Source organism: Myotis myotis, unplaced genomic scaffold, assembly GCF_014108235.1.
Source record: "Myotis myotis isolate mMyoMyo1 unplaced genomic scaffold, mMyoMyo1.p scaffold_m19_p_45, whole genome shotgun sequence".
Lineage (NCBI taxonomy): Eukaryota > Metazoa > Chordata > Mammalia > Chiroptera > Vespertilionidae > Myotis > Myotis myotis.
The window spans coordinates 143,100-170,580 of record NW_023416352.1 but is presented as its reverse complement, the minus strand read 5'-3'; the positions used below and the strand labels follow the sequence as shown (position 1 = coordinate 170,580).

Genomic DNA, 27,481 nt, shown 5'->3' with positions numbered 1-27,481 from the left:
CTCTGGGCCAGGTCTGAAAGGGAAGGAGACGCTCCTGCAGACTTCCTGCTCGCTCCTGAGCCTGGAACACCTTTCCCACCGCCTCGGTCTACCTGGTTGTCAAGTGTGACCTGGGACGCCCTGGTGGTCAGGGCACAGCATCAAAGCACAGCCACGACGCTTGTGCCTGCGTTGTCTGCCCCTCCAGATGGCAGCCCCTCACCCTTGAGGCCGGTAGGGTGACCACCTTGACCTAGTTTCCCTGGTGCTTTCTCTGTGTTAGCACTGGAACCCGTGCCCCCGGGGCCCCGCCAGCACCAGGCTGGTCACCGACGACAGAGTCTAGCTCTTCGTGGTGCCTCCAGCATCGCTCAGCACTGGCCTGGCCCGCAGGGCCCAAGAGGCCACAGGACCTGGTGGCTCCCTCCCTCTGTCTCTCAGCCCCTCCACCATCTCGGAGGCCTTGACACCGGGGGCCACCTGGTCAACCCCTCCCTGCCAGCCTCAGCCAAGGGGACCGCGGCAGACAGCCTGGTGCCCCACCTGCGAGCCAGGTATCCCCGGGCAGCCGCCTGGAAGGACACGATGATGTCCGTGACCTTCAGGTCCCGCTCCTCCTCCAGCTGGGCCAGGACCCCCGCCCGGAAGAAAATCTTACTCTGTCCCACGCGATAGAGGTTGGGGTCCAGTTCTAGGGCTTGGATCTGTGGCGGGTGGGGGTGATACGGAGAAGATGCAATGACAGGGGAGGTCTGGCCCCCCCACACCCAGACTATGTGCACCCCCCCACACACACACACACATCTCCCCTCACTCACCATCTTCTCACAGGCCTGCTTCCCATCCATGAAGCCCTTGGGGATGGCATTGGGCGTCAGGATCTCATACCTGCAGGGACAAAGTGGGCAGAGGGGTGGGGCGGGGGGGAGTTACAGCAACTGTCACCATGGAGGGCTCAGAGTGACAAATAGCAATAACCAATGACAAGAACAGAAAGAAAAATGGACGCTCGCTCTCAGCCACACACTGGGCTGAGCATTCATGCCGCCGCCCACAGCAACAATAAAAGCCCCCAGTCCTTGGACAGCTGCCGTGTGCGGACTAGGAGTGTTTATTTTTTAAATATATTTTATTGATTGTTTACAGAGAGGAAGGGAGAGGGATAGAGAGCCAGAAACATCGATGAGAGAGAAACATCAATCAGCTGCCTCCTGCACACCCCCCACTGGGGATGTGCCCGCAACCAAGGTACCTGCCCCTGACTGGAATCAAACCCGGGACCCCTGAGTCTGCAGGCCGACGCTCTATCCACTGAGCCAAACCGGTTAGGGCACTAGGAGGATTTATTACATCACCACATAGTTCACCGAGATGGAAACAGCGGCAGGTCTCAGAATGGGAAGATGAGAATAACAAAAAACAGCGGCGGATGCTTTAAAAATGCGTTTTTGTTGATTTCAGAGAGGAAGGGAGAAGGAGAGAGAGAGAGAAACGTCAATGATGAGAGAAAACCATTGATCGACTGCCTCCTGCACACCCCCACCACTGGGTATCGAGCCTGGAACCCGGGCACGTGCCCTGACTGGGAATCGAACAGTGACCTCCTGGTTCATAGGTCGATGCTCAACCCCTGAGCCACGCCGGCCGGGCACAGCTGATATTTTTACACTTTTTATGTGCCAGGCCCTGGGCTAAGTGATTTACAGCAATTTCTTTCAAATTTCTGAGTGAACTCTGAATTTTAAAAATACATTTTATAAACATATACGTGTCTGTTCTCAGTGCCTCTCCCCTGCCGTGCTCTCATTTCCTATAAAATAATGTATATTATATATACAATATGTATACAAGTATGTTCACATTTATATGTCGTATATAATGTACATTATCTTGCCCTGGCCGGTGTGGCTCAGTTGACTGAGTGTCATCCTGTGCACTGAGAGGTCGCTGGTTCGATTCCCGGTCAGAGCACATGCCCGGGTTGTGGGCTTGATTCCTGACAGGAGGAGTGCAGGAGGCAGCCCATCGATGTTTCTCTCTCCCTCTCCCTCTCCTTTCCTCTCACGCTAAAATCAATTTTAAAAACACATTTTTTTTTTTAAAAAAGAATCCTTTAAAAATAACTATATACATTATTTTATGGTTGGTGATTGAGAAACTTGTATGTGCGTGCCTAGGCATGTGCCCTGGCGGGAATCGAACCCACAACCTTTGGGTGTACGGGACGATGCTCCAACCAGCCTAGCCACCGCCCAGGGCCAATTGAGCTAGATTTTTAACTGCATTTAACTTTCTTTTTTTGTTTTGTTATAAGAGACATTTATTTAAAGTAATATAGTGGAAACCCAGATGGTTCTAAATTGTACATTTCAGGTTTAACCAACAAAATTAACATTCTGACGACAGACGCGCCCACAGATTTCGACTGCATGATTGCTGCCTCGCCCATTCTCCTCTTTCTCTCCTTTCCTGAACAACCTCTTTCAGGTACGGTGCGAGGCAGGGTGCACCCTCCTCACGTCCTGTCCACTTTAGGCAGATCTGTGGGCAGGCCCAATGCTCGCTTAACACGAAACACCCTGTCGCCACATACGTTCTCAGGAAGCCTGCCTATGGCTTCTTTCACATCCTCATACACATGTAGTGTATCTCTCTCATTAACCTCAGTTTATGGGATCCCGCAGCACTGTAATACCATTTTCCAGGCCCCTCCAGCCACCGGCTTGATGCTAGCTGGCCATTTTGACCCAATAACTGTATTTAATTTTCACGAACTGAAATTTAAATTTAAAAACTGAAGCAGCCCGACCGGCATGGCTCAGTGGTTGAGCATCATCCTATGAACCCGGAGGTCACAGTTCCGCTTCCGATCAGGGCACATGCCCGGGTTGTGGGCTCGATCCCCAGGGTGGGGCATGCAGGAGGCAGCCGATCAATGATTCTTTTCATCATAGATGTTTCTTTTTCTTTTTTCTTTTTTTCTTTTCTTTTTTTTAATATATTTTATTGATTTTTTACAGAGAGGAAGGGAGAGAGATAGAGAGTTAGAAACATCGATGAGAGAGAAACATCGATCAGCTGCCTCCTGCACATCTCCCACTGGGGATATGCCCGCAACCCAGGTACATGCCCCTGACCGGAATCGAACCTGGGACCTTTCAGTCCGCAGGCCAACGCTCTATCCACTGAGCCAAACCGGTTTCGGCCATCATAGATGTTTCTATCTCTCTCCCTCTCCCTTCTCTGAAATCAATAAAAATATATTTAAAAAATAAAAAATAGCCCTAGCTGATTTGGCTCAGCAGATAAAGCATCGACAGGCAGACCGAAGGGTCCCGGGTTTGATTCCGGCCAAGGGCACGCACCTCGGTTGCAGGATCCTCCCTGGCCCGGGCGTGTGCAGGAGGCAACCAATGAATGTGTTTCTCCCACACTGACATTTCTCTCTGTCTTTCCCTCTCTCTTCCACTCTCTCTAAAAGATCAATGGAAAAATATCCTCGGGTGAGGGTTAACAAAACAAACAAACAAATAAAAAAATAAAGAAATGCCAATTACAACACATTGATCGCCATGTGACACTCTATGCCCCTTTTCTCTGGGAGCGCACTGAGTGGGTACTGCTTGCCCACACCACAGAGGAGAAGGCTGAAGCTCAGCAAACCTAAGGAGCTTCCCCGGGGTCCAGGCTCAGAAGTAGCCGTGGGCTTTAGCTGGTTTGGCTCAGTGGATAGAGCATCTGCCTGTGGGCTGAAGGGTCCTGGGTTTGATTCTGGTCAAGGGCACATGACCAGGTTGTGGGCTCGATCCCCAGTAGGGGGCGTGCAGGAGGCAGCAGATCAATGATTCTCTCTTATCACTGATGTTTATATCTCTCTCCCTCTCCCTTCCTCTCTGAAATCAAAGAAGAAGGAGAAGGAAAAGAAAGAGGAGGAGGAGGAGGAGAAAGAGGAGGAGGAGGAGGAGGAGGAAGAGGAGGAGGAGGAGGAGGAGGAGGAGGAGGAGGAGGAGGAGGAGGAGGAGAGGGGGAGGAGGAAGTGGAGGAGGAGAAGGAGGAAGAAGAAGAAGGGGAGGAGGAGGAGGAGGGGGAGGAGGAAGTGGAGGAGGAGAAGGAGGAAGAAGAAGAAGGGGAGGAAGAGGAGGAGGAGGAGTGGTGGGAGGTTTTGGATGCAGGGATGGTGGCTTCCAGACCTGAGCCCCCTCACCCCACCCTCACTCGCTCACCGCTGCCGGAACTCCTGGAAGAGGATGCGGTTGGGGAAGCCCTGGCGACAGATGCGGATGCCTTCCAGGACGCCGTTACAGCGCAGCTGGTCCAGCACCAGCCGCGGCTCCAGCTTCCCGGCCTGTGGAGAGCAAGGCGGGCACGCAGGGTCAGCAGCGGCCGCACGGGGGCGCCACTCCATGGACGGCCGCACGGGGGCGCCATTCATTGGCCGACAGCCTGGTCAACAATGGTTGGCAATTTCGTGTAGTTTGATCTATAATTTACTGAGCACCTACTACGTGCCAGGCGGAAATCCCTGCCCTGCGGGAGCTCACAGTCCCGTGGGAGAGACTGGCGGGAAATGTGGTGGCAAAATCCCTAATAAATGAAATACACAAATAGCAATAAGTATTAAGTAGAACAGAACAGGAGGGGGGAGAGTAGGGAGGGCTGAATTAGCACATAGGATAGTCAGCCAAGGTGCTGTGTGAACAAAGCTCATACATCATTATTTTTGGTAAAAATGGTAAAAATCTAAACAGTATGTTGCCCGGCCGGCGTGTCCTGGGAGTGACATCCTGACACCATTGAGCACACCTAGCACCCAGATCTTCGGTTCTGAGCACCATTCTCCACTAAAAGGCACCAGGGCTTCTTGAAGAAATGGCTGTGTCTGTTACATTTCATCAAATATAAGCCACCACCAATAGTAAGACACACTGTTATTTTATATACCGCCAAGAAAGCAATTAAACTCTGACGAGCAACAATAAAAATTAAAAACAAAAACCACACAACACTCTGACAAGCTATTGATGACTAGCCACATCCCCACTTCAGAGACGCTAAAGTGTCAGAAATAAATGCATCTTAGATTTGATAAAATATAGTGTCTGCAGACCTGAGAATGGACACCCACCTGCCCAGTAACCACAGCTGCCTTTTAAGGACAGTGTAAGCCTCAAGCACCTAACTTTGTGGCCTCATTTTCCCTTCTCTGTGGGCCTGCTCTTTGGTTTTCCCAATTGAACAACAATAAAAAGTTCAGTGCCCTGGGAGGCCAGAGATGATCTCCCCAAACCTATATATCATCCCCAGCCCCAACGGCCATCTTTCCATCCCTTGTACCTTACATACTCTGACCTACCACTGGACCTTTGCACAAGCTATTCTCTGCTCAGAATACCACTTATCCTTCAGAGCTCAATTGTCACCTTCTCCAGGGAGCCCTCCCTGAATTCACTGAGCAGAACAAGCCTTATGCGGTGCTTACCACCCTTACAAATTCAACCAGACATTCACTGTGGGTGGTTAGTTGCACATCTGTGTTCTGCATTAGATTGTGAGAATAGGGGTTGACTGGGCTTCTCTCCAGTGTACCCCTAGTACCTGGCACGTAATAGGTGCTCAATAAAATTTAAGTCCCATGAACCAATGAAATTTCCTGAACAGGGCACTCATTCTGGGAGGGGAGCAAGTCCTTCAAGGTCACACAACTGGTCAGAGGTGAGCCTGGCACAGATGTGGCTCCAGCAGCCAGGCCTTTACCCACTGCCAGAGCCTCCCCGGTCCCGGCCCAGGTCACTCACCCTCTTCTCGTGGTTGGGGACAATGCAGCGGACGAAGCTGGGGTTGGTGTTGCTGAGTGTGGCCATGAGGCGGCTCAGGGACTCCTTGTAGAGCTGTCCCACGGTCCGGAACATGCCCCGGCGGGGGCGGCCACCCGGGGGGCCATCCCCCAGGCTGCTCACCTGCTCCAGCCCCACGATTCCCTCCACTGTGGGAAGAGGAAATCAGATGCAGAGTGAGGAGGGGACCGGGGGCCAGTTTGGGGGCACCGGGCTGGCCAAAGGTGAAGGGTCTTATTATTTATAGGGCATGGCACTTTACATATGAAACACCTCACACAGCCTGGTAGGGTAGGGAGTCCCAGCCCCACTGGACTGGCGGGCAAACTGAGGCTCAGAAAAAGGGGGAAATTGCGCCCCAGGCCACACAGCTTAGAAACTGCAGGTCCAGGACTTAAACCCAGGCAGTGTGAGTCCTCTCAAACCCTGACCTCTGACACCTCTTCTCCTCAAGGACAAAGCTCTCCGTTTTTCCTATGGGCAGATATGACGAGGACAGCAAATGCTTACTTAGCACGAATCCTCTGCCGGGCACTGTTCAAAAAGACTTTACCTCCTCTGGCTTTTTCATAAGACAGAGAGAGTCGCTCCCATTTACAGATGAGGGAACCAAGTCACAGAGAAGGAAAAGGGTAGCCACAAACACAGCACCGCTGCATTGTTAGGAACACCAAACAGAGTCACATTAAACATGGAATAGAGCCCTGGCTGCTTTGGCTCAGTGGATAGAGCATCGGCCTGCGGACTGAAGGGTCCTGGGTTCAATTCCAGTCAAGGGCACATGCCTGCGTTGTGGGCTCTATCCCCAGCAGGGGGTGTGCAGGAGGCAGCCGATCAATGATTCTCTCTCATCATTGATGTTTCTCTCTCCCTTCCTCTCTGAAATCAATAAAAAAATATATTTTTTAAAAAAATGGAATAGAGCCCTGGTGGGTGTGGCACAGTTGGTTGAGCGTTGTCCCAGGCCACCGAGAGGTTGCCGGTTCGATTCCCTGGTCAGGACACATGCTCAGGTTGCAGGTTTGATCTCTAGGGGGGAACATGTGGGAGGGAGGCAGTTAATCAATGCTTCTCTCTCTCTATCTCTCTCGCCTCCTCTCCCTCTTAAAAAAAAAAAAAATCAATAAAACATTTCTAAAAAATGGAATGGAGTCCGGCTTTCCTGTGCAATGTGTGAGATAAGGCAATCTGCCTTCACATGAAGCATGCTTTTAGAAAGGCCTGATTTCACGGCAACTCTGTTTCTCTATTGTCACTTGATGGTGTCACTTCAGCAAGTGAGAAACACCCACTCAACTTCGGTGATCGCATCACGCCCGGTTTCTCAGGACCCTGCAGCCGGGGCCCATCTGCTGCCCTGCTGTCCCCGGCGATGAGGGTCACTGGGGTCCACCGGATCGTCTGCATTCAGGCGGGACCTGGCGTGTGGTGGGGGCTCAGATACAGCATTATTCTACCCAGGTTTTAACGCTCCCTCCCACACTTACAGTTATCATCAAAAGGATAATGATCACGTATTAAGCTCTTACAGCACAGCTAAGAGCTGAGGCTCGGGGACTCGATATCCTGGGTTCAAATCCCGGCTCCGCCACGTACTGGCTGTGTGATCTCGGGCTGGTGACTTGACCTCTCTGTGCTTGAATTCCTCATCTGTGTAAGGGCGGGTCATAGTGCTAACACCTGCCTCTGGGCCGCTCAGAGGACTCCATGTGTTAAAAATCGTAGAAGGGCTTTGCACAGAGCGAGGCACACAGTCGGTGCCATTAAACGCCAGCTGATCTGAGCAATTTGGTTAGACTTAGAGGAAGGCACTGGGTCTGGACACCGCTGAGGGAGCTGACGGGGAGGAAGAGGATGCATGCGAGGCCTCCTTGTGGAGAGAAAAGGGACGGGTGTTCAAACCAGGTCCCCGGTCCAACAGGCCCACCCTCCTCGCCTGGCAAATCTCACCCATCCACGCAGAGCAACACCCACCCCCTGGCGGAGAGATGGCAGAGCCGTGCCTCCCTGAAGATCCTGGGGGCGCCGGTGGGAAGGAGCCAAGGAAAGAGAATTGCTGGAAGCCCCCCTGTTCTGGGGGAGGGGGCAGAGGGCAGATGGCAGAGAGATGGGGGGGATGCGAAGGGAGCAGTATGGACGGGACGAGGGAGAGAAGGTGGCACAGAGAGAGAGAGAGGAGACGATGGTTAGTCAGCAGCGCGAGGCGGAGCAGGAGGGAAGCCTGAACCCCGACCATAGACCTTCACAGCCAGGGAGGCGCCCCGGTCACCGCTGTGTCCACCTGCCAGGCGTCAGCGTGGCTGCGGGACGCGTGTCCTCTGGGAGGAACCCGTGCCGGAGGGAAAAAGGTCTCTCTCCCCGGAGGTTCCTTCTGTGTCTGTTTTGTTAGTGTCTCTTTGCCCCCCGACCGCCTGGAAACTCACGGACTCGCTCCACGCTTCCGCCCAGGCTCCTGCCTTTGTCTCTCATTTCATCTGCTCCCGCCCCCCCCCCCCCCCCGGGGCTTCTAGGACGCTGGGCACCCAGCTGTGGGCTCAGGGCAGCTGTAAGAGGGATTCATGCCCCAGTAGCCCCGTTTCCCACCCCTCATGTGACTTGCAGCTCCTTGAGCCTGGGCTGGCCTGTGGCTGCTGTGTTCAGGGGACCCGGGGGGACCCTGTGCCATGTTCCAGGCTGGGACTCGGGGAGCGCTTTGCTGCTCCCACTTTCCCTCTTGGAACCCTCAGAGTCGGCCACAGATGGGGCGGGACGTGGGAGGGGTCGCCGGGGACATCGTGTGTCCGTGAACGAGGCACAGACGTTAAAGACGTGGGGCAGGGCGTGACTTTCGGTCTGAAGGCGCTGCCTCTCCTAGCAGGACCTGGTTTTGTTGCTGAATGTCTAACGCTGCGTGGCAATCCCTCTTGTGTAAACCAGATGAGACCCAGGTGTCAAAGCTTCCCTCCTCGAGTCAGCTCACAAGATCGAGGCGCCACACCCGTGTGCCCTGTGGGTTTGCTCCGGGAACCACTCATCCTGCTCATTTTGTTCTCTTGTCTGGTTGCGTGGGCTGGCGCCTCTACAACTACGCTTTTCACTTCCATCAGAGACTAAGGCACATCGACACTTTCAGGAAACCTGGGATCGGAAAAAACTAAGGTGCTGGTGCTGCCAGTTGTAGCCAATCAGCTCTCAAACCTCCTCTCAGGACGGGGGGCCACGGACGAGGCTGGGGAAAGCCCCGGGGCCCACCTCACGGGCAATCGGCCCTTCTGCCCGGGCCTCTTAGAAGTGACATTCCGAGAAGACTAACGGCAAATTCCCACCGGCCTTTTTGGAGCAAGAAAGCTCCAACACTGTATCTCAGCCTGTTGCTACCTTCCTTCTTCCCAGGGGTCCCGAAGGGAACTTTGTGAGAAAGCAAATCAATAAAGGTCGAGCCCAGCCCGTGTGGCTCAGTGGTTGAGCATCGACCTAGGAACCAGGACGTCATGGTTCGATTCCCGGTCAAGGCACATGCCCGGGTTTCAGGCTTGATTCCCAGGGTGAGGTGTGCAGGAGGCAGCTGATCAATGATTCCCTCTCATCATTGATGTTTTCTCTCTCTCTCCCCATCTCCCTTCCTCTCTGAAATCAATACAAACATATAAAAATAAATAAAAGTCTAAAAGTTGATCTACCTGTAAAGTACTCCCTTCTGAGTTCTCATTATTAATTCTTTTTAAAAATATATATATATATTTTATTGATTTTTCACAGAGAGGAAGGGAGAGGGATAGAGTTAGAAACATCAATGGGAGAGAAACATCGATCAGCTGCCTCCTGCACGCCCCCTACTGGGGATGTGTCCGCAACCAAGGTACATGCTTTTGACTGGAATTGAACCTGGGACCCTTCAGTCCGCAGGCCGACACTCTATCCACTGAGCCAAACTGGCTAGGGCTTGTTATTGTTATTAATTTTTTTCCAGTCAAATCTCATTGTGTGTGTGTGTGTGTTTTAGGGGAGGCAGGGTGGTCATATGCCATCTACAAATAATGTTATCTCTTTCTTTACAATGCGCACACACTTATTTCTTTTTCTCATCTGATTGCATAGGCTAGTATCGCCAAAAAAGTGTTTCACAGCAGTGTTGACCGTGGGCATCCTTGTCTTGTTTAAGGAGCAGTGTTTTATCACTGAACTAGAGGCCTGGTGCACAAAAATCGTGCACTGGAGGGGGGTGTCCCTCAGCCTAGCCTGCACCTTCTCACAGTCTGGGAGCCCTCGGGGGATGTCCGCCTGCCAGCTTAGGCCCGCTCCCTCCGGGGATCAGGCCTAAGGCAGCAGTCAGACATCCCTCTCACAGTCTCAGGCCCCCCTTGCTCCTTACTGCCTGCCTGCAGCGGAGGCGGGAGAGGTTCCTGCCATCGCCGCTGCCCTCGCCAGCCTGAGCCTGGCTTCTGGCTGAGCAGTGCGCCCCCTGTGGGAATGTACTGACCACCAGGGGGCAGCTCCTGCGTTGAGTGTCTGCCCCCTGGTGGTCAGTATGCGTCATAGCGGCCTGTGTTCTGCCGCTTCATCGATTTGCATTTTACCCTTTTATTATACAGGACAGGATGCTGGCTTGAGACATCAACCAACCACTCATTGCAAACACTACTGTGAGACCGACTGGCTTGCCTGCGTAAGTTCTGCACCTGAGCAGACAACTCAGCCCCGGAAACAAGGTGCTCACACTGTGGGCTGGGGAAGGGACGCCCAGAACTGCAGGGCCGGGGAAGCGGGTCCTCACCGTCTTTCCAGATCTCCGCCGTCAGCCGGTCTGTGCTCTGGTGCAGCAGGGCTGCGACATTGTCATTCAGAGGGTCCATGTTTTTCATCAGCCACTCATTGGCCTTGTAGTCGACCTGAGTGGAGTCGGGCACGGGAGGGGTGAACTTGCAGGTTCAGGGGCTCTCCTGAGTTCTCCAGGAGCCCCCCCAGAAGTTCTGAGGCTCCGGCTCTGGGACTCACCACCGGAGAGCACTGGTGCCACCTTGTGTCCATATCTGGAACTGCACCCTCCGCCAGCATGACCCCTCTCCCTGTGCTTCCCCGTCCACCTCTGCCCTCGTCCACTTTCTTCCTTATTCATTCCACTCCAGACACACGGCTTCCACGCTGTTCCTCAAACGTGCACCTCACTTCCTCCTCAAGATTTTACCCCTGCCGCACCCCGCCCCCCCTCCCGCCCCTGCCTGGGAGTCCCTCGCTGTGGCATTTCCCACGGATAGTTGCTTGGGAGAGTTCAGGGTTTTGTTTTGAGGCTCCCACAGAGTCATGGTCTTGACCACAACACCCTGCATATGTCCCTGTCCCCGCCCCCGCGCCCCCCCACCCCCCACCATACAGGGGCTCCCTGAGGCCAGAGCCCGGGCCTATTCCAGCCCAGCACAGAGCTAGGCACATAGATCTTAGAAAATGTTTGGGAAACTTGGTGCCCTACACAGGACACACAGGGCCCTGCCTCCCAGTCGCCGTACATGCTGTTCCCCCCGCCTGCAGAGCCCTTCCTGCCCTTTACCCGTCCTTTCTGGCCCCTGTCACACACCATTTAGGCCAGACAGCCCACAGGCCAGATAGGGCCTGCCACATGTTTTTGTAAATAAAGTTTTATTGGAATACAGCCTTCATTTAGGTCTTCATTTATGAGTTACCAGTGGCTTCCGTCACACTGCAGTGGCAGAAGCCAGTGGTTGTGACAGAGTGGCCCATGAAGCTGAAGCTATTTACAGAAACTGTTCGCTGGCCCTTAGTTTAGGTTTCAGATCAAGCACTGCTCTTCTCTGTGAAACCGTCCCTGGGGCTCCCCCTCTGGGCTTTGGCTTTGACACTGCCCTTAGGCGCCCCGACCAAAGCACCCGCCAGCCTTACATGCCAATAGTTTGTATTTGTCTTTCTTCCAGATAAGGAACTCAGAGAGGACAGAAACCATGTCTGACTTGGGCCCCCAACTTTGCTCAGCACAGGGCTGGGTGCACAAGGACGCCTGTTTGCTGAGTGAGTAGATAAAAGGCACATGATTCTCCTCTTGGCGAACTCCTACCCACCCCTCAAAACCTACTGTGAAAATCCCCTCCTCCAGGAAGCCATTGTTGACATCACCAGACAGAGTCCTCACTCCTCCCGGGGCTTTCCTCGCCCCTGGCCTGGCTGTGTCCTGTCCCAGTGGACCTCCGGTGGTTGGCACCCTCCCCCCCATCTGTAGCCAAGTGGCCCCCACTCCCACCCACAAGCCCCAACCCCCTACCTTGCCCGCGTAGTGCAAGACGCTGAAGTCGGCCTGGTCCCGCAGCTGCCGCGGCCGCTGGAACTTGGGGTGGCCGCCCTGCTCCTGCGCCACCTTCTCCACGAAGGACTTGTCCGTGGCCTTGGGGAACCAGCACTCCTCGTCCAGCAGGGCCAGGAGCCCAGGCGGGTTGGCCTGACCATTGACAGGAAGGGAGAGCGAGTCAGGTCCCCAGATACTGGGCACTTAGGTGGTGGCTGGTTTTTAGCTCTTATAACTGACACGTGGATGTCGGACGGAACGTGAGGACAACAGTTGCAGTGACAGCCATGATGAGCCCGTGGTTGGAGCCGGGCCTGTGGCAGCTCGTCCCAGGGTCACACAGATCTGGGCTGTTTTGTCCATTTAACTGATGGGGAGGCCCGAGGCCGGCGGGGGAGGGCCTGGCCTGGGCCACAGGAGGTGGGGAGGCGCTGTGGGCGGCGGGCAGAGCTGTGGGCGGCGGGCAGAGCTGTGGGCGGGCTCACCGGCCGCTCGATGAGGTCGATGCAGGGCTGCAGGTCGAGGCCGAAGTCCAGGAAGGTCCAGGGGATGCCCTCGCGCTGGTACTCCTCCTGCTCCAGCACGAACATGGTGTGGTTGAACAGCTGCTGCAGCTTCTCGTTCGTGTAGTTGATGCACAGCTGCTCGAAGGAGTTCAGCTGCGGGGAGGAGGGGGAGCGTGAGAAGGGACGGGGGCCCAGAGGGAGGGGGACGGGGGCTCAGAGGGAGGGGGACGGGGACCCAGAGGACGGGGGACGGGGACCCGGAGGGAGGGGGACAGGGGTCCAGAGGGAGGGGGCGGGGACCCAGAGGGAGGGGGACAGGGGACCAGAGGGAGGGGGACAGGGAACCAGAGAGAGGGGGCGGGGACCCAGAGGACGGGGGACGGGGACCCAGAGGGAGGGGGACAGGGGTCCAGAGGGAGGGGGACAGGGATCCAGAGAGAGGGGGCGGGGACCCAGAGGACGGGGGACGGGGACCCAGAGGGAGGGGGACGGGACCAGAGGGAGGGGGACAGGGGTCCAGAGGGAGGGGGACAGGGACCCAGAGAGAGGTGGGCGGGGACCCAGAGGGAGGTGGACGGGGACCCAGAGGGAGGGGGACGGGGACCCAGAGGGAGGGGGACAGGGACCCAGAGAGAGGGGGCGGGGACCCAGAGGGAGGGGGACGGGGACCCAGAGGGTGGGGGACAGGGGTCCAGAAGGAGGGGGACAGGGGTCCAGAGGGAGGGTGAGGGGCAGCGTGATGGGGCCCTCAGGCCTCGGCCGGCACCGAGTGCAGACCTGGAAGATCTCGAAGCCGGCGATGTCCAGGATGCCCAGGAAGGAGGCGCCCTGCCGGGGGCTGCGGTCCAGGGCCCGGTTGAGGCGCAGGACCAGCCAGCGGAAGAGGCGCTCATAGGTGGCCTTGGCCAGGGCTTCCAGCGCGAAGTCAGCCTGCGTGCGGGACAGGATGCACAGTGAGGGCCCGGCCCGCACACCCAGCCCGTCCTCGGCCCCGTCCCCACCCCCCATGGTTTAAGAACGAGGTCATGAACAGCAGCCGACCATTCCTCGAGCCCTGGGGTGTGAAGCACTCGGGGCTCATCAGTCCGTTCGTCCTCCCCCTACTCCCTGAACCAACTAGACAGCATCACAGTCAAGTGGGGTAGACTCTGGGGCCTGCCAACCTGGGTTTGAATCCTGGCTCTGCCATGAGGCTGTGTTACCGCGGACATGTGAATAAACCTCTCTGTGCCTCAATGTCCTCATCTGTGAAATGGATCCTAACCGTACCTCAGCAGAGAGCGGAATCCTGGTCAGTGTGACCTCCGACCTCTGGTCCCCGTCTCCCCCGGTGTGTCTTCACCCTAGCACCTCGAGTGCCCAGCCTGGGGCAGGCAGATGCCTCTGCCCAAGAGCTGGACCCTGCAAACCTCTAGCCCATGTTGACTCCTTTCCTCCCCCGCCATTGTGAGCCCTGGCTCAGCCTCATGGTCATTTGCTCGGATTATGGCAGCAGCCTCGTCATGACTCGCTGCTTCCACCGTGCCCCCCTGCACTCCGTTCTCCACACAGGAGATAAGGAGACCTTGCCCGGCCAGCGTGGCTCAGTGGTTAGGCGTCCACCCATGAACCAGGAGGTCAGGGTTTGATCCCCAGTCAGGGCACATGCCCGGGTTGCAGGCTCGATCCCCAGTGGGGGGCGTGCAGGAGGCAGTCGATCCATGATTCTCTCTCATTGATGTTTCTATCTCTCTCTCCTCTCCTGTCCTCTCTGAAACCAATAAAAACATTTTTTTATAAGAAGGTAAGGAGCCCCAGGTGGTTTGGCTCAGTGCATACCATTGGCCTATGGGCCAAAGGGTCCCAGGTTCGATTCTGGTCAAGGGCATGTACCTCGGTTGCAGGCTCTTCCCTGGCCTGGGCTCTGGTCAGGGCTCATGCAGGAGGCAACCGATCGATGTGTTTCTCTCACACTCTCCCTAAATATCAATGGAAAAATATCCTCGAGTGAAAATTAACCAAAAAAAAAAGAAGAAAAGGAGATTTTTTTTTTTACAAAAAACAAACGGAGTCATCTTGCTCCCTGGCTTAAACCCTCGCTGGCTTCCTGCTGCACTTTTAATAAAACTCACCTCCTTACTGTGGCCTCTAAGACCCTCTATGATCTATCCCCTCCCAACCTCTGGCTGCAGCTTCAACCACCCTCTTCCCCACTCTCTAGCCTCACTGACCTCCTTAATGTTCCCAACTCGCCAGGCTTGTTCCAACCCCAGGGCCTTTGCACGTCCAGGTCTCAACTTGAACATCACCTCCCGGGAGAGGACCTTCCTGACCACCTGGCCCTCTCCTTCATGGAAGGCATCCCCGCCTCGAAGCATCCTGTTTATCTTGTATTATCTGTGTTCCTACCACTGCTTTTATCCCCGGCACCCAGACCAGAGCCGTAACTGGGCCAACACCCAGCAAAAGTTGGTTGAGTGAGCGAGGAAAAACGGCATAAGCCACTGAGACCCGGGACCTTGGCTGGGGTTCTCCCCATGCCCGTCCCCCCGACCCCCTCCCAGCACCACCTACCTGCTCTTTGGTCTGCGCTTTCTGCACGTAGTCCCGGCCAACTTTGATGCGGGGGGTGAGCAGGGCGCGGGAGAAGTCCGTCACCCCCAGTCCCAGCAGGCGGCAAAGCTTCTGGGCAGCTGAGGACAGATGGGCACATGGACCCCTCAGCACCGGGAAGGGGCACCGCCCCCCTCTGTGGGGAACAGAAGCCCCGCCTTTCCCACCACAGGCATCTCTGGTTCTAAAAGTGAGTACCCCTTGCCGGAGCCGGTTTGGCTCAGTGGGTAGAGCATAGGCCTGTGGACTGAAGGGTCCCAGGTTCCATTCCGGCCAAGGGCACATGCCCGGTTGCTGCTCGATGCCCACTAGGGGGTGTGCAGGGGGCAGCCGATCCATGATTCTCTCTCATCGTTGATGTTTCTCTCTCTCTCCCTCTCCCTTCCTCTCTGAAATCAATAAGGATATATTAAAATAGCCCTGACTGGTTTGGCTCAGTGGATAGAGCATTGGCCTGCGGACTGAAGGGTCCCAGGTTCGATTCTGGTCAAGGGCATGTACCTTGGCTGCAGGTACATCCCCAGTAGGAGATGTGCAGGAAGGAGCTGATCGATGTCTCTCTCATCGATGTTTCTAACTCTCTATCCCTCTCCCTTCCTCTCTGTAAAAAAAATCAATAAAATATATATTTTTTAAAAAAGAGACCAAGATCTTGGCACTAGGTATGCTAAAAAAAAAAAAAAAAAAAAAAAAAAAAAAAAGAATATATTAAAATAATAATAATAAAGCAGAGCTATTTCCAGTTGGATAGAAAAAAGAATATCAACTATAATTCTGCTTCTGAAAGGCAAAAAAATATATATATGCAAGCCCAGAGGCCAGGAGGAGACATGCCCAATGCTGAAGGCAGGTGTCTGAGGGGCGGGGATGCCCGGGGACCCTGCTCCTCCCCTGCCACCCCCATGCCCTCTCCCCCAACCCCACTCCCCGTTGGCACGCTGGTGCCGGTCAGACTTTGAGTGGGGATCGCACTTATAACCAGGAAGACGGTGGGAAATGCTATTTTGGAAAAGACTCAGCCAAGGGCGGGATCTGAGAGCGCCCGGCTGGGCAGGGGTGCTCTGTGGGTGGGCGGCAGGCAGGGGGCGTCACCTGTGTTGTCAGGCATGGAGGCCTGGTCGTTGTTCCGTTCTCGCTTCAGGACGATGTTGCCAAACTGGAGCACGGCCGAGACCATCCGCAGCATGGCTGGGGGGGGGGGGGGGGCAGAGAGAGAGGTCACTGCGGCTCCAGATTAGCTACCCCTTAGACACGGAGCTTCAAAACCCTGCCAGCCCGGCCGGCGTGGCTCAGTGGTTGAGCGTCCACCCAGGAACCAAAGGTCACCTGTTCAATTCCCATTCAGGGCACATGCCCAGTTGCGGGCTGGACCCCCAGTAGGGGATGTGCAGGAGGCAGCTGATCAATGATTCTCTCTCATCATTGATGTTTCTCTCTCTCTCTCTCTCTCTCTCTCCCTTCCTCTCTGAAATCAATAAAAATATATTTTAAAAATAAAAACATCTTATTCATACACAGGGTAGATCAAAAGTAGGTTTACAGCTGTTCACATGGAAAATAACACACTAATTAATAAGTGATGATGCAAGAACAAACTCCGTGCGTCCGTGCTCACAGCTGTCAAGCTGCGTTTGCCCCACCCTGTGTATTGTCACTTCATTCACACGGAGCTCCCAGCCAACAGCACTGTAACGGCGCCTGAAGGAAGCTCGTCTAACACAGATTCTCTCTCCGAAAGGCACATCCAGCCGCGTGCTCAGGAATGCGGCCAGCGCTCCAGCGCTACGCCTGGAAGGCGTTACAGACACACTCGACACCATCAACAAAAGCACAAAAATGCTAAAAACCCAACAGAACACCAAAGGACACTGGTTCATGGGAGGAGAGCTGACCTCAGTGGTATGCACCGCGCAACTCAAAACGTTCACCCCTCGGTGAATGACCACAAACACACCAGGAGTGCCGGTTATAACGCACCAGGAGTGCGGGTCATAACGCACAGGAGTACTGGTTATAACGCACAGGAGTGCTGGTTATAACGCACCAGGAGTACTGGTTATAACGCACCAGGAGTACTGGTTATAATGTAGCAGGAGTGCTGGTTATAACGCACAGGAGTACTGGTTATAACGCACAGGAGTGCTGGTTATAATGCACCAGGAGTGCTGGTTATAACGCACAGGAGTGCTGGTTATAACGCACAGGAGTGCTGGTTATAACGCACAGGAGTGCTGGTTATAATGTAGCAGGAGTGCTGGTTATAACGCACAGGAGTACTGGTTATAACGCACAGGAGTGCTGGTTATAATGCACCAGGAGTGCTGGTTATAACGCACAGGAGTGCTGGTTATAATGTAGCAGGAGTGCTGGTTATAACACACAGGAGTACTGGTTATAACGCACAGGAGTGCTGGTTATAATGTAGCAGGAGTGCTGGTTATAACGCACAGGAGTACTGGTTATAACGCACAGGAGTGCTGGTTATAATGCACCAGGAGTGCTGGTTATAACGCACAGGAGTGCTGGTTATAACGCACAGGAGTGCTGGTTATAACGCACCAGGAGTGCTGGTTATAACGCACAGGAGTACTGGTTATAACGCACAGGAGTGCTGGTTATAATGCACCAGGAGTGCTGGTTATAACGCACAGGAGTGCTGGTTATAACGCACAGGAGTGCTGGTTATAACGCACAGGAGTGCTGGTTATAACGCACGAGGAGTGCTGGTTATAACGCACAGGAGTGCTGGTTATAACGCACAGGAGTGCTGGTTATAACGCACAGGAGTGCTGGTTATAACGCACCAGGAGTGCTGGTTATAACGCACAGGAGTGCTGGTTATAACGCACAGGAGTGCTGGTTATAACGCACAGGAGTGCTGGTTATAACGCACAGGAGTGCTGGTTATAACGCACCAGGAGTGCTGGTTATAACGCACCAGGAGTGCTGGTTATAACGCACCAGGAGTGCTGGTTATAACGCACCAGGAGTGCTGGTTCTAACGCACAGGAGTGCTGGTTCTAACGCACCAGGAGTGCTGGTTCTAACGCACAGGAGTGCTGGTTCTAACGCACCAGGAGTGCTGGTTCTAACGCACCAGGAGTGCTGGTTATAACGCACAGGAGTGCTGGTTATAACGCACCAGGAGTGCTGGTTATAACGCACAGGAGTGCTGGTTATAACGCACAGGAGTGCTGGTTATAACGCACAGGAGTGCTGGTTATAACGCACAGGAGTGCTGGTTATAACGCACAGGAGTGCTGGTTATAACGCACAGGAGTGCTGGTTATAACGCACGAGGAGTGCTGGTTATAACGCACAGGAGTGCTGGTTATAACGCACAGGAGTGCTGGTTATAACGCACAGGAGTGCTGGTTATAACGCACCAGGAGTGCTGGTTATAACGCACAGGAGTACTGGTTATAACGCACAGGAGTGCTGGTTATAATGCACCAGGAGTGCTGGTTATAACGCACAGGAGTGCTGGTTATAACGCACCAGGAGTGCTGGTTATAACGCACCAGGAGTGCTGGTTCTAACGCACCAGGAGTGCTGGTTCTAACGCACGGGAGTGCTGGTTCTAACGCACCAGGAGTGCTGGTTCTAACGCACCAGGAGTGCTGGTTCTAACGCACAGGAGTGCTGGTTATAACGCACCAGGAGTGCTGGTTATAACGCACAGGAGTGCTGGTTATAACGCACCAGGAGTGCTGGTTATAACGCACAGGAGTGCTGGTTATAACGCACCAGGAGTGCTGGTTATAACGCACAGGAGTGCTGGTTATAACGCACAGGAGTGCTGGTTATAACGCACCAGGAGTGCTGGTTATAACGCACCAGGAGTGCTGGTTATAACGCACAGGAGTGCTGGTTATAACGCACCAGGAGTGCTGGTTATAACGCACAGGAGTGCTGGTTATAACGCACCAGGAGTACTGGTTATAACGCACAGGAGTACTGGTTATAACGCACCAGGAGTGCTGGTTATAACGCACAGGAGTGCTGGTTATAACGCACAGGAGTGCTGGTTATAACGCACCAGGAGTGCTGGTTCTAACGCACCAGGAGTGCTGGTTATAACGCACCGGAGTGCTGGTTATAACGCACCAGGAGTGCTGGTTATAACGCACAGGAGTGCTGGTTATAACGCACAGGAGTGCTGGTTATAACGCACCAGGAGTGCTGGTTATAACGCACAGGAGTGCTGGTTATAACGCACCAGGAGTGCTGGTTATAACGCACCAGGAGTGCTGGTTATAACGCACAGGAGTGCTGGTTATAACGCACCAGGGGTGCTGGTTATAACGCACCAGGGGTGCTGGTTATAACGCACCAGGGGTGCTGGTTATAACGCACCAGGGGTGCTGGTTATAACACACAGGAGTACTGGTTATAACGCACCAGGAGTGCTGGTTATAACACACAGGAGTACTGGTTATAACGCACGGGAGTATGTTAGGGTGGCAATCACTCTTGAGATGAAACTCAACATCGTTGCCCAGCATGAAGGCCACAGCCATAATCACATAAGTTCCAGGAGATATTTGACACTTTAGCATAAAAGCTTTGTGTTAGCCCTGGCCGGTTTGGCTCAGCGGATAGAGCGTCGGCTGGCAGACCGAAGGGTCCCAGGTTCGATTCCGGTCAGGGCACAGGCCTGGGTTGCGGGCTCGATCCCCAGTAGGGGGCGTGCAGGAGGCAGCCGATCAATGATTCTCTCTCATCATTGATGTTTCTCTCTCCCTCTTCCTTCTTCTCTGAAACCAATAAAAAAATATTAAAAAAAAAAAAGCTTTGTGTGAGGTGGTTTTGCCCAGCTGTGGGTTGGCAAGGCTAAGCTGTGATGTTCAGTAGGTGTGTTAGATGCATTTTCGATTTATGACATTTTCAACTTCCCATGGGTTTATTGAGAGGCAACCGCAGCGTAAGTCTAAGAGCGTCTGTATTTGCCAGTCTGTGCGGAGCTCCAAAAGCCGGCAATGCTGCCCCGGCCGGTGCGGCTCAGTTGGTTGGAGCATCGTCCCGTGCACTGAAAACTGGTGGTTCAATTCCCGGCCAGGGCACATGCCCAGGTTCTGGGTTCGATCCCTGGCTGGATCACATGCTGGAGGCAACTGATAGATGTTTCCCTCTCACATCAAATGTTTCGCAAATCAATTTTTAAAAATTTAAAGTGGGCAATGCTGCCCCCTAGTGTACATCTCAGGAATGTGTAGGACTTAGCTGATGTAAAGTTGAGGGCCATTGAGGCAAGGAGTGGAGTGTTTCTGGGTGTCCCAGGGTGTGGGCAGGTGGGGGCAAGGCAGACGCCCCTCTGTACTGCAAAGAATCGTCCACATCAGCCCCAGCCGGTTTGGCTCAGTGGATAGAGCGTCGGCCGGCAGACCGAAGGGTCCCAGGTTTGACTCTGGTCAAGGGCACATGACCGGGTTGCGGGCTCGATCCCCAGTAGGGGGCAGCTGATCCATGATTCTCTCTCATCATTGATGTTTCTATCTCTCTTTCTCCCTTCCTGTTTGAAATCAATAAGAACATATTAAAAAAAAATTGCCCACATCCCGTGTGACTCCTAAATGTCCCATTGGGCAGTCACATCTGTGAAGTAATGGTTTGCAGTGATCTGACAAGAATCCCTCCTGTTTTACGTATACACACATAAGCGTCTGGTTTGAATGCACAGTGAATTTTCCAGGATGGGGGGGCACCGTGTAATCGGAGGAAAGACTGTTGTTACTTTCGTTCAGAATTTTATGTGGATTTGGCCAGCATTTCAGAACCCTCTGGCTTCCCACAGCAAAGCTGCGCCCGGCATTTGAGTCGACCACATAGCACACCTACAGCAGGCTGCCCTGGGCGTCCGGAGGGCGACCCAGAGGTACCCACCTACTTCTCTGGGAAGGACCCGGGGCTGTCCTTGCAGCCACAATGGGGTGAGTCCCGGGCAGATGCCCCACCTCCCTGGACCTCTGTCTCCTTTTGTCAAAAGAACAGTCTATGAAAAGGTGACCGGCTGGCTCCACTCCTTATAAGTGAAACACAAAATCTACCAACAAACTCACAAAGGTGTGCGAGCGAGAGAGCCAGCAAGCAGGCACGGGGAGTGGGAACTAGCGCCACCTACTGGCCAGCGATGAGGTTGATTCTCTACAATTAAAATTAACAGAAGGGGGGGGGAGGTCAGAGGTGAAACCCACAAACCCGCAAGTGGGTACTTGTTGGTCCTGATGCCAGGTGCCCAGGGGTCATTACCCGCTGCTCTACTTGCACACGTGTTTGAAATTTCCCATAATAAAAAGATAATCAAAAATATCCAGCAATAAAAAGGAGCGACGCTGACACAGGCTACCTCATGGGAGCGCGGGAACTCATGCTGAGTGACAAGCCAGCCACAGGGGCCTCTATGATCCCACTGACAGGACCGGCCCAGGATAAGCAAATCCGCAGTCGGGAAGCCGGTGAGTGGCTGCCGGGGGCTGGCGGAGGCAACGGGAGGGTGACGGCAAAGGGCGCAAGCTACCGCCTTGGGCCATGGAAAATGTCTCACATCGTCGGTGGTGATGGACGCACACCTCTGCGAACGCACTGAAAGCCACGGGCTTGTGCCCTTGAACTAGGTCAGTGATCAGTAAACTGCGGCTCGCGAGCCACATGCGGCTCTTTGGCCCCTTGAGTGTGGCTCTTCCACAAAATACTGACTTCTGCGCATGGGCCACGAAGTTTCAATCTCACTGTACTTGCGCGCCCGCATGTGGTATTTTGTGGAAGAGCCACACTCAAGGGGCCAAAGAGCCGCATGTGGCTCACGAGCCGCAGTTTGCCGACCACTGAACTAGGTGAACGGCTGGGTAGGTTAATCACATCTCACTAAGGCTGGTAAACATGTAAACAGGATAAAAACAAAGCCTGCACCTCTCCCTGAGTCCCCCCTATCTCCTCTAAGAACTGAGCCTACAGGCCTGTTCACACATGAGCAGGAAGACGAGGGACAAGGATATTCAGGGCATTCTTTTTGGTCGTCCAATAGCAGTGGGAGGTAGTCACCCCAAGGGTCTACCTCCCAGGAACAGGGTTTGGAAAAAAGACTCATAGTTCATCTAAACAGTGAAAGCTGCCCTGGCCCAGTGGCTCGGTTGGTTGGAGCATTATCCCATAAACCAAAAGGTTGCCGGTTCAATCCCCAGGCAGAGCGGGTATGGGAGGCAACTAACCAATGTTTCTCCCGCACATGGATGTTTCTCTCTCTCTCTCTCTCTCTCTCTCTCTCTCTCTCTCTCTCTCTCTAAAAATCAGTAAACACATATCCTCAGGTGAGGGTTAAAAAATATCCTATATAATAAAATCCTAATAGGCAAATAGACCGACCGGTGGAATGACCGGTCGCTATGACATACACTCACCACCAGGGGGCAGATGCTCAACGCAGGAGCTGCCCCCAGCCCGCATGCCCCAGGCCAGCCAAGGCAGGTGCCACCGGGGGCCCTCGACTGCCCCGCCAGTCGCCCCACAGATCGGCCCTGATCGCCGGCCAGGCCTAGGGACCCTAACTGTGCACGGATTTCATGCACCGGGCCTCTAGTATATTTATAAACAATGAAAACTTACGCAGCCACAAAAACGAACTGGAGTTCGCCTACAGGGACTAAAACACAATGATGGCCAAAACGCATCGTTTGGTGGGAAAAGTGGGGAGCAAAGCCCCCAGCACTGGGTGATGAGCTGACTGACCCTGCACCGCCTGGGACCCGACGTGGGGCTGACCTGCCAGATGGTTTTCACCTGCTGGTCGGGCATCTCAGGTGTCTTGGGAGGAAGGTCAGGGGGCAGGGCCCACCTGGAGCGAGGCTGTGGGGGACATTTTAAATCGGTGGAGAAACATCTTAACAGTTGAATCACCAGCTCAGCTGAGCATCAGCCCTCGGCTAGAGAATGCCTGTCATCATGGGAAAAATATGTGCATCTTTTCTAAGTTATCTGAAATATTTCTACAAGGAGAAGCAGGAAGCTTAATGGTGCGAAATTCAGGTGGCAGGGGGGTGGAGGTGGGGGGGTTAGGAGACTTGGTTTTCCCAGGGCGACCTTTGGCCTATTCACCTGTCGCTGCATGCCATTCGTTGGGCTGGGAGGGTTATTTGAGGTGACATGTGTCAAGAGGTCAGGCGGAACCTGAGGGGCCAGGCAGGCGGCCCAGGCCCCCACCATCTGAATCTGTTTGCCAGCTGCCCAGGGAGGAGAGCGGAGACGGGCAGGCGGGCGTTGTGCAACCGCGATTGGGAAACGCGGCAGGGGAGGCCAGCGACCTGTGTCAATGGGCCCCGGGAGGCGGCCAAGCTGGCTCTTGGTCCGCAGCCCTCCCAGTTGGGCCCTGGAGCCACCAACCCTGGCTCCCAGGGCCTCCTGCAGCACCAGGGACCAGAGGAGAGCGAGGCCGGCCCGGCCCTGCCCTGCCCTGGAAATCAGGGTCTTTCCTCGGTGAAAAAAACCACACGCCACCCAAACCACAGAACCTCAGGCGCCGCCAGAACAAGGCGGAGGTCAACCTCTATGTGCTTGCTATGGGAGGAATCATGCCCTCCCCCCAAAAGGTATGCTGAAGCCCTAACCCCAGGGCCCCTCAGAATGTGGCCGCATCTGGGTGTGGGGTCATGGCAGGTGACATCACTACAGCTAAGACGAGGTCGCACTGGGCCCCTAATCCACTGGGATGGGGTGGGCGTCCTTACACCAGGCGGAAGTTGCACACACAGGTGTGCGCACAGGGAGAGTGCCATGTGAACACAGAGGCAGATCAGGTGACGCTCCTACAGGTGCAGGAACTGGGTAGGTTGCCAGGAAACCACCAGAAGCGAGGGGAGGGGCAGGGGACAGATTCTCCCAGGACCAGCCGACCCTGCCCAAGCCTGGTCTCCCTGCGGCCACAACGCGACACGACCCATTCCTGCCGTTTGAGGGGCTCGGGGTGGGGTCCTTTGTTATGGTGGCCTAGTGAGCGAATATAGCACTGCAGCTGGACTAGGGTCAAAACACACTGTTAGGTGACAAGCTCAGGGGCAAAGCAGCATCACACAAGGTGACATCTGAGTATCCCACACCCGGAACAACACCATTTTCCCTGCACCCTTGCCTCCGCCTCCTCCCGACCTCCGTCCATCTTCCGCACGGCCCAGAGCTGCCCTGGCCTGCCCCGAGCTCTCCCAGGCTCCCCAGGGCCCCCAGGACAAGCCCCAGCCCCTCCTCAGGCTGGAATTTGAGGCCCTGCCTGCCTCTGCAGCTCCATCCCTCACTCCCTTCTATCACACAGTAGACGGAAGTCTCATCCCTCAAACATGCCATGCCTTCCCTGCCCCAGGGCCTTTGCACAGGCGGCTCCCCTGCCTGAAACGCTCTTCCCTGATATCACCAATGCTCACCCCCTGAGCTCCCCCAGGCCTTTGCTCACCATCTCCGTGGGTCCCTCCTGATTCCCCACTTAAAGCTGTCCCCTCCTCCCCCCTCCATCCCTGGTTCTATTTTCCTCCCTGGCATTCATCGCCTTCTGGGAGAGCACAGAGTTCCTGATTTATCTGGACTGTAGTTCTCATTTAGCCAGTCTCCCGGAGGCAGGAATGCTTATCGGTCTCATACCCAGTGTGCACACAGTACTTGCTCAATAAACGCTCGAGCGAATAATCCAAGGAATGAATGACCAGCCCTCCCCCTACCCCACCTGCCCATGCAGAGCCCCCCCCCCCTCGCGGGCCCAGGGCACACTCACAGGTGATCTCCTCGTGGGTGAATCCCAGGACACGCAGGGACTCCAGCGTCTCCTGGAAAAGCTCGCGCTCCTGGCCGGGGGAGGACGCGGGCCCGTTGGTGAGGAAGCGGTAGTGGGAGCGAGGCTCCAGGAGGAGGTCGGCTGCAGGGGAAGGAGTGGGGGCCGAGGTCAAGGGCGAACGGTGGAGGTCGACTCACATCCCAGCTTCCTCGGAAGCCACCCCAGGCAGGCCCTTCCCCACTGGGACCCTCGGTCTCCTCCTCGGTGAAACGAGGGCGGAGCCTTTCCTCACGGGCCCGGTTTGGATGGGGGGTGGAGTGGGTGCTTACTTAGCACGTCTTAGACCATTAGTCTTCCCTCCTCCCATAGGGATTCTCCTGTGCCGGGGTTGCCCAGAGCAGGCAGGAGCCGCTGGTCGGCAGAAGCAACGGGGCCGGAGGGGCCCCAAGTGAGCGGAAGCCACGGCAGGGGCAGCAGCAGCGGGCGTGTGGCTCAGAAGCCACCGTGAGCGGGAGCCTGGGTGAGGGGGTCCAGGTGGGGGGCAGGAGCCAGAATGAGAGGAGCCTCGGACAGCAGGCAGCGGGGACAGTGGGGGCTTCTGTCGTAGCCACCAGCAGGAGGAGCGGGAGCGGGAGGAGTGGCGGGAGGAGCGTGAGCGAGAGGCAGGAGAACCTCAGGCAGCGGCAGAGCGAGGAGAGCCGGGAAGCCGCCCAGGCCAGGACCACGGGAGGAGAGGCCACAGCAAAGCTGGAGTCACACCCGCTGGAGTGAGCAGAGAGACATGAGCGTGAGCAGGAGCCACGTGGCCACCGGGCCAGTGTGATCAAGACCCGGGAGGCAGCAGGGCCAGAGGGCAGCGGGGGCCAGGGCGGGTGGCGGGACTCTGTGGGCACAAGTCGTGAGGCCACAGGAACCAGGGGCCGCGGGATCCAGGAGGCGGCAGCATCCACTGCCGGGCAGGAGCGGAACAGGCATCAGGGGCCCCCCTTCCTCCTCCCACGTCTCCTGCGGGGGCCCAGCAGCAACACGGACCCTTGAGCTGCTCGCCGGCGCCGCCCAGCAGCTGGTAGAAGATGTGGAAGCTGCACTCGTCCTTGGCCTGGCGGATGGCCCGCGACTTCTCCAGCAGATCTGGGTGGAGGAGTCAAGGTGCCGCAGAAGAGGGTTGAGGGGACCCTGCCCGGCCCCCTCGATCCCCTCGGCCCCCCTGCTATCCCGTAAGGCGGTGGAGCCCTTCCCAGCCCTGCCCGGGGGCCCTGCCACTGACTGGCTGAGCGGCCTTGAGCACGACGTCACTGAAACCCTGTGCCTCAGTTTCCTCATCTGTGAAAGGGGCTTGATCACAACACCCACCAACGAGTCGCTGGGAGGGTAAACGAGTTACAGTAAGAACATCTCCTGCCATCAGTACCCTCCCAGCCTCAGTTTCCCTGCATGGATATCAGGGCTACTGGCTCCTCCCCTCTAGGAAAGCCATGTGACTCATTCACATACTAACAATCGGCGACACACCTCAGGGTAAATAAAACGCCCAACAACTCGTTCGCCCCTCTGTATCCCCTGTGCGTGGCCCATGGACACGTATGTTGCGTGACAGTCGTTAACACAGGCTGTCCTTTGACTTAAACCCTGGGGTCACCAACCCCTGGGAAACGGGGAGCCGCAGGGGGGAGGGTCGCACAGGGCAGGGAGGGTGGGGGAAGCGTACACGACCCATGTGACCCTGGGTGCAGAGAGCCCCAGCCTCAGTTCCCTCCTGTTACACGGGGTGATGACGGCACCCGACTCGCGGGCTCAGAGAGGAGGGGCTGAGAGACAGACATGGTGAAATCACTGGGGATCAAGCCCAAAACCCAGACTGGGAATCGAACCGTGACCTCCTGGTTCATAGGTTGACGCTCAACCACGGAGCCACGCCAGCCGGGCAGGGATGCGGTTTCTTATTAATGTCGTTAAAATGATGATGAATGATTATGAATCAGGAATATTAACATCAAGTCCTGGCTGGGTGGCTCAATTAGTTGGAGTGTCGTCTCACGAACCAAAAGGTTTTGGGTTCGATTCCTGGTCAGGGCACATGACTAGGTTGTGGGTTTCATTCCCGGATGGGGCTTTTCCTGTCCAGGTGGCAACCGATCAATGTTTCTCTCTCTCTCTCTCAAAATCAACAAAAACATATCCTCAGGTGAGGATTAAAATAATATTAATTTACTTTTAATAACTAGAGCTCATTATTGACTGTTTACTATGTGGTGGGCGCAGTGCTGAGAATCTGACCCACGCTGTTCTCTAAACCCTTCTGGGGCAGGTTCTGTGATCCTTCCCCTTCTACGGAGGGGAAACTGAGGCACAGAGAGGTCTCATCACGTGCCCAGGGTCCCAACAGCCTCAAAACAGCAGAGCTGGACTGGAGCCCAGCTCGGCGCCTTGTTCCATCTGCACTCGGGGCCCCTGTTTTAGCTTGTAAATTCCCGCGGCGCGTGCAGGCCTGACACAGAGCCGGGCGGACACAGCAGGCCTGAGGCCCCTGCGCGCCTGCGGCTGCCCC

The 27,481-nt window shown here is 55.3% G+C and overlaps 1 protein-coding gene and 1 pseudogene across 3 annotated transcripts in view; both read right to left on the bottom strand.

Annotated features, from left to right (window-relative positions):
* MYH14 (myosin heavy chain 14) overlaps positions 1 to 27,481 on the bottom strand; it is an 83,064-nt gene that overhangs the window by 35,770 nt on the left and 19,813 nt on the right. For all 3 annotated transcript variants that reach the window (XM_036307096.1, XM_036307094.1, XM_036307095.1), the window contains exons 9-20: positions 25,966 to 26,064; positions 24,934 to 25,074; positions 16,275 to 16,370; positions 15,144 to 15,262; positions 13,368 to 13,520; positions 12,570 to 12,743; positions 12,064 to 12,237; positions 10,567 to 10,681; positions 5,775 to 5,962; positions 4,203 to 4,324; positions 798 to 867; positions 523 to 683 (exon numbers count right to left, since the gene is read on the bottom strand). In XM_036307096.1, coding sequence (XP_036162989.1) covers positions 523 to 683; positions 798 to 867; positions 4,203 to 4,324; positions 5,775 to 5,962; positions 10,567 to 10,681; positions 12,064 to 12,237; positions 12,570 to 12,743; positions 13,368 to 13,520; positions 15,144 to 15,262; positions 16,275 to 16,370; positions 24,934 to 25,074; positions 25,966 to 26,064 — 1,612 coding nt within the window. The remainder of the gene's footprint in view (positions 1 to 522; positions 684 to 797; positions 868 to 4,202; positions 4,325 to 5,774; positions 5,963 to 10,566; positions 10,682 to 12,063; positions 12,238 to 12,569; positions 12,744 to 13,367; positions 13,521 to 15,143; positions 15,263 to 16,274; positions 16,371 to 24,933; positions 25,075 to 25,965; positions 26,065 to 27,481) is intronic.
* On the bottom strand, positions 2,112 to 3,553 carry LOC118655426 (annotated as a pseudogene).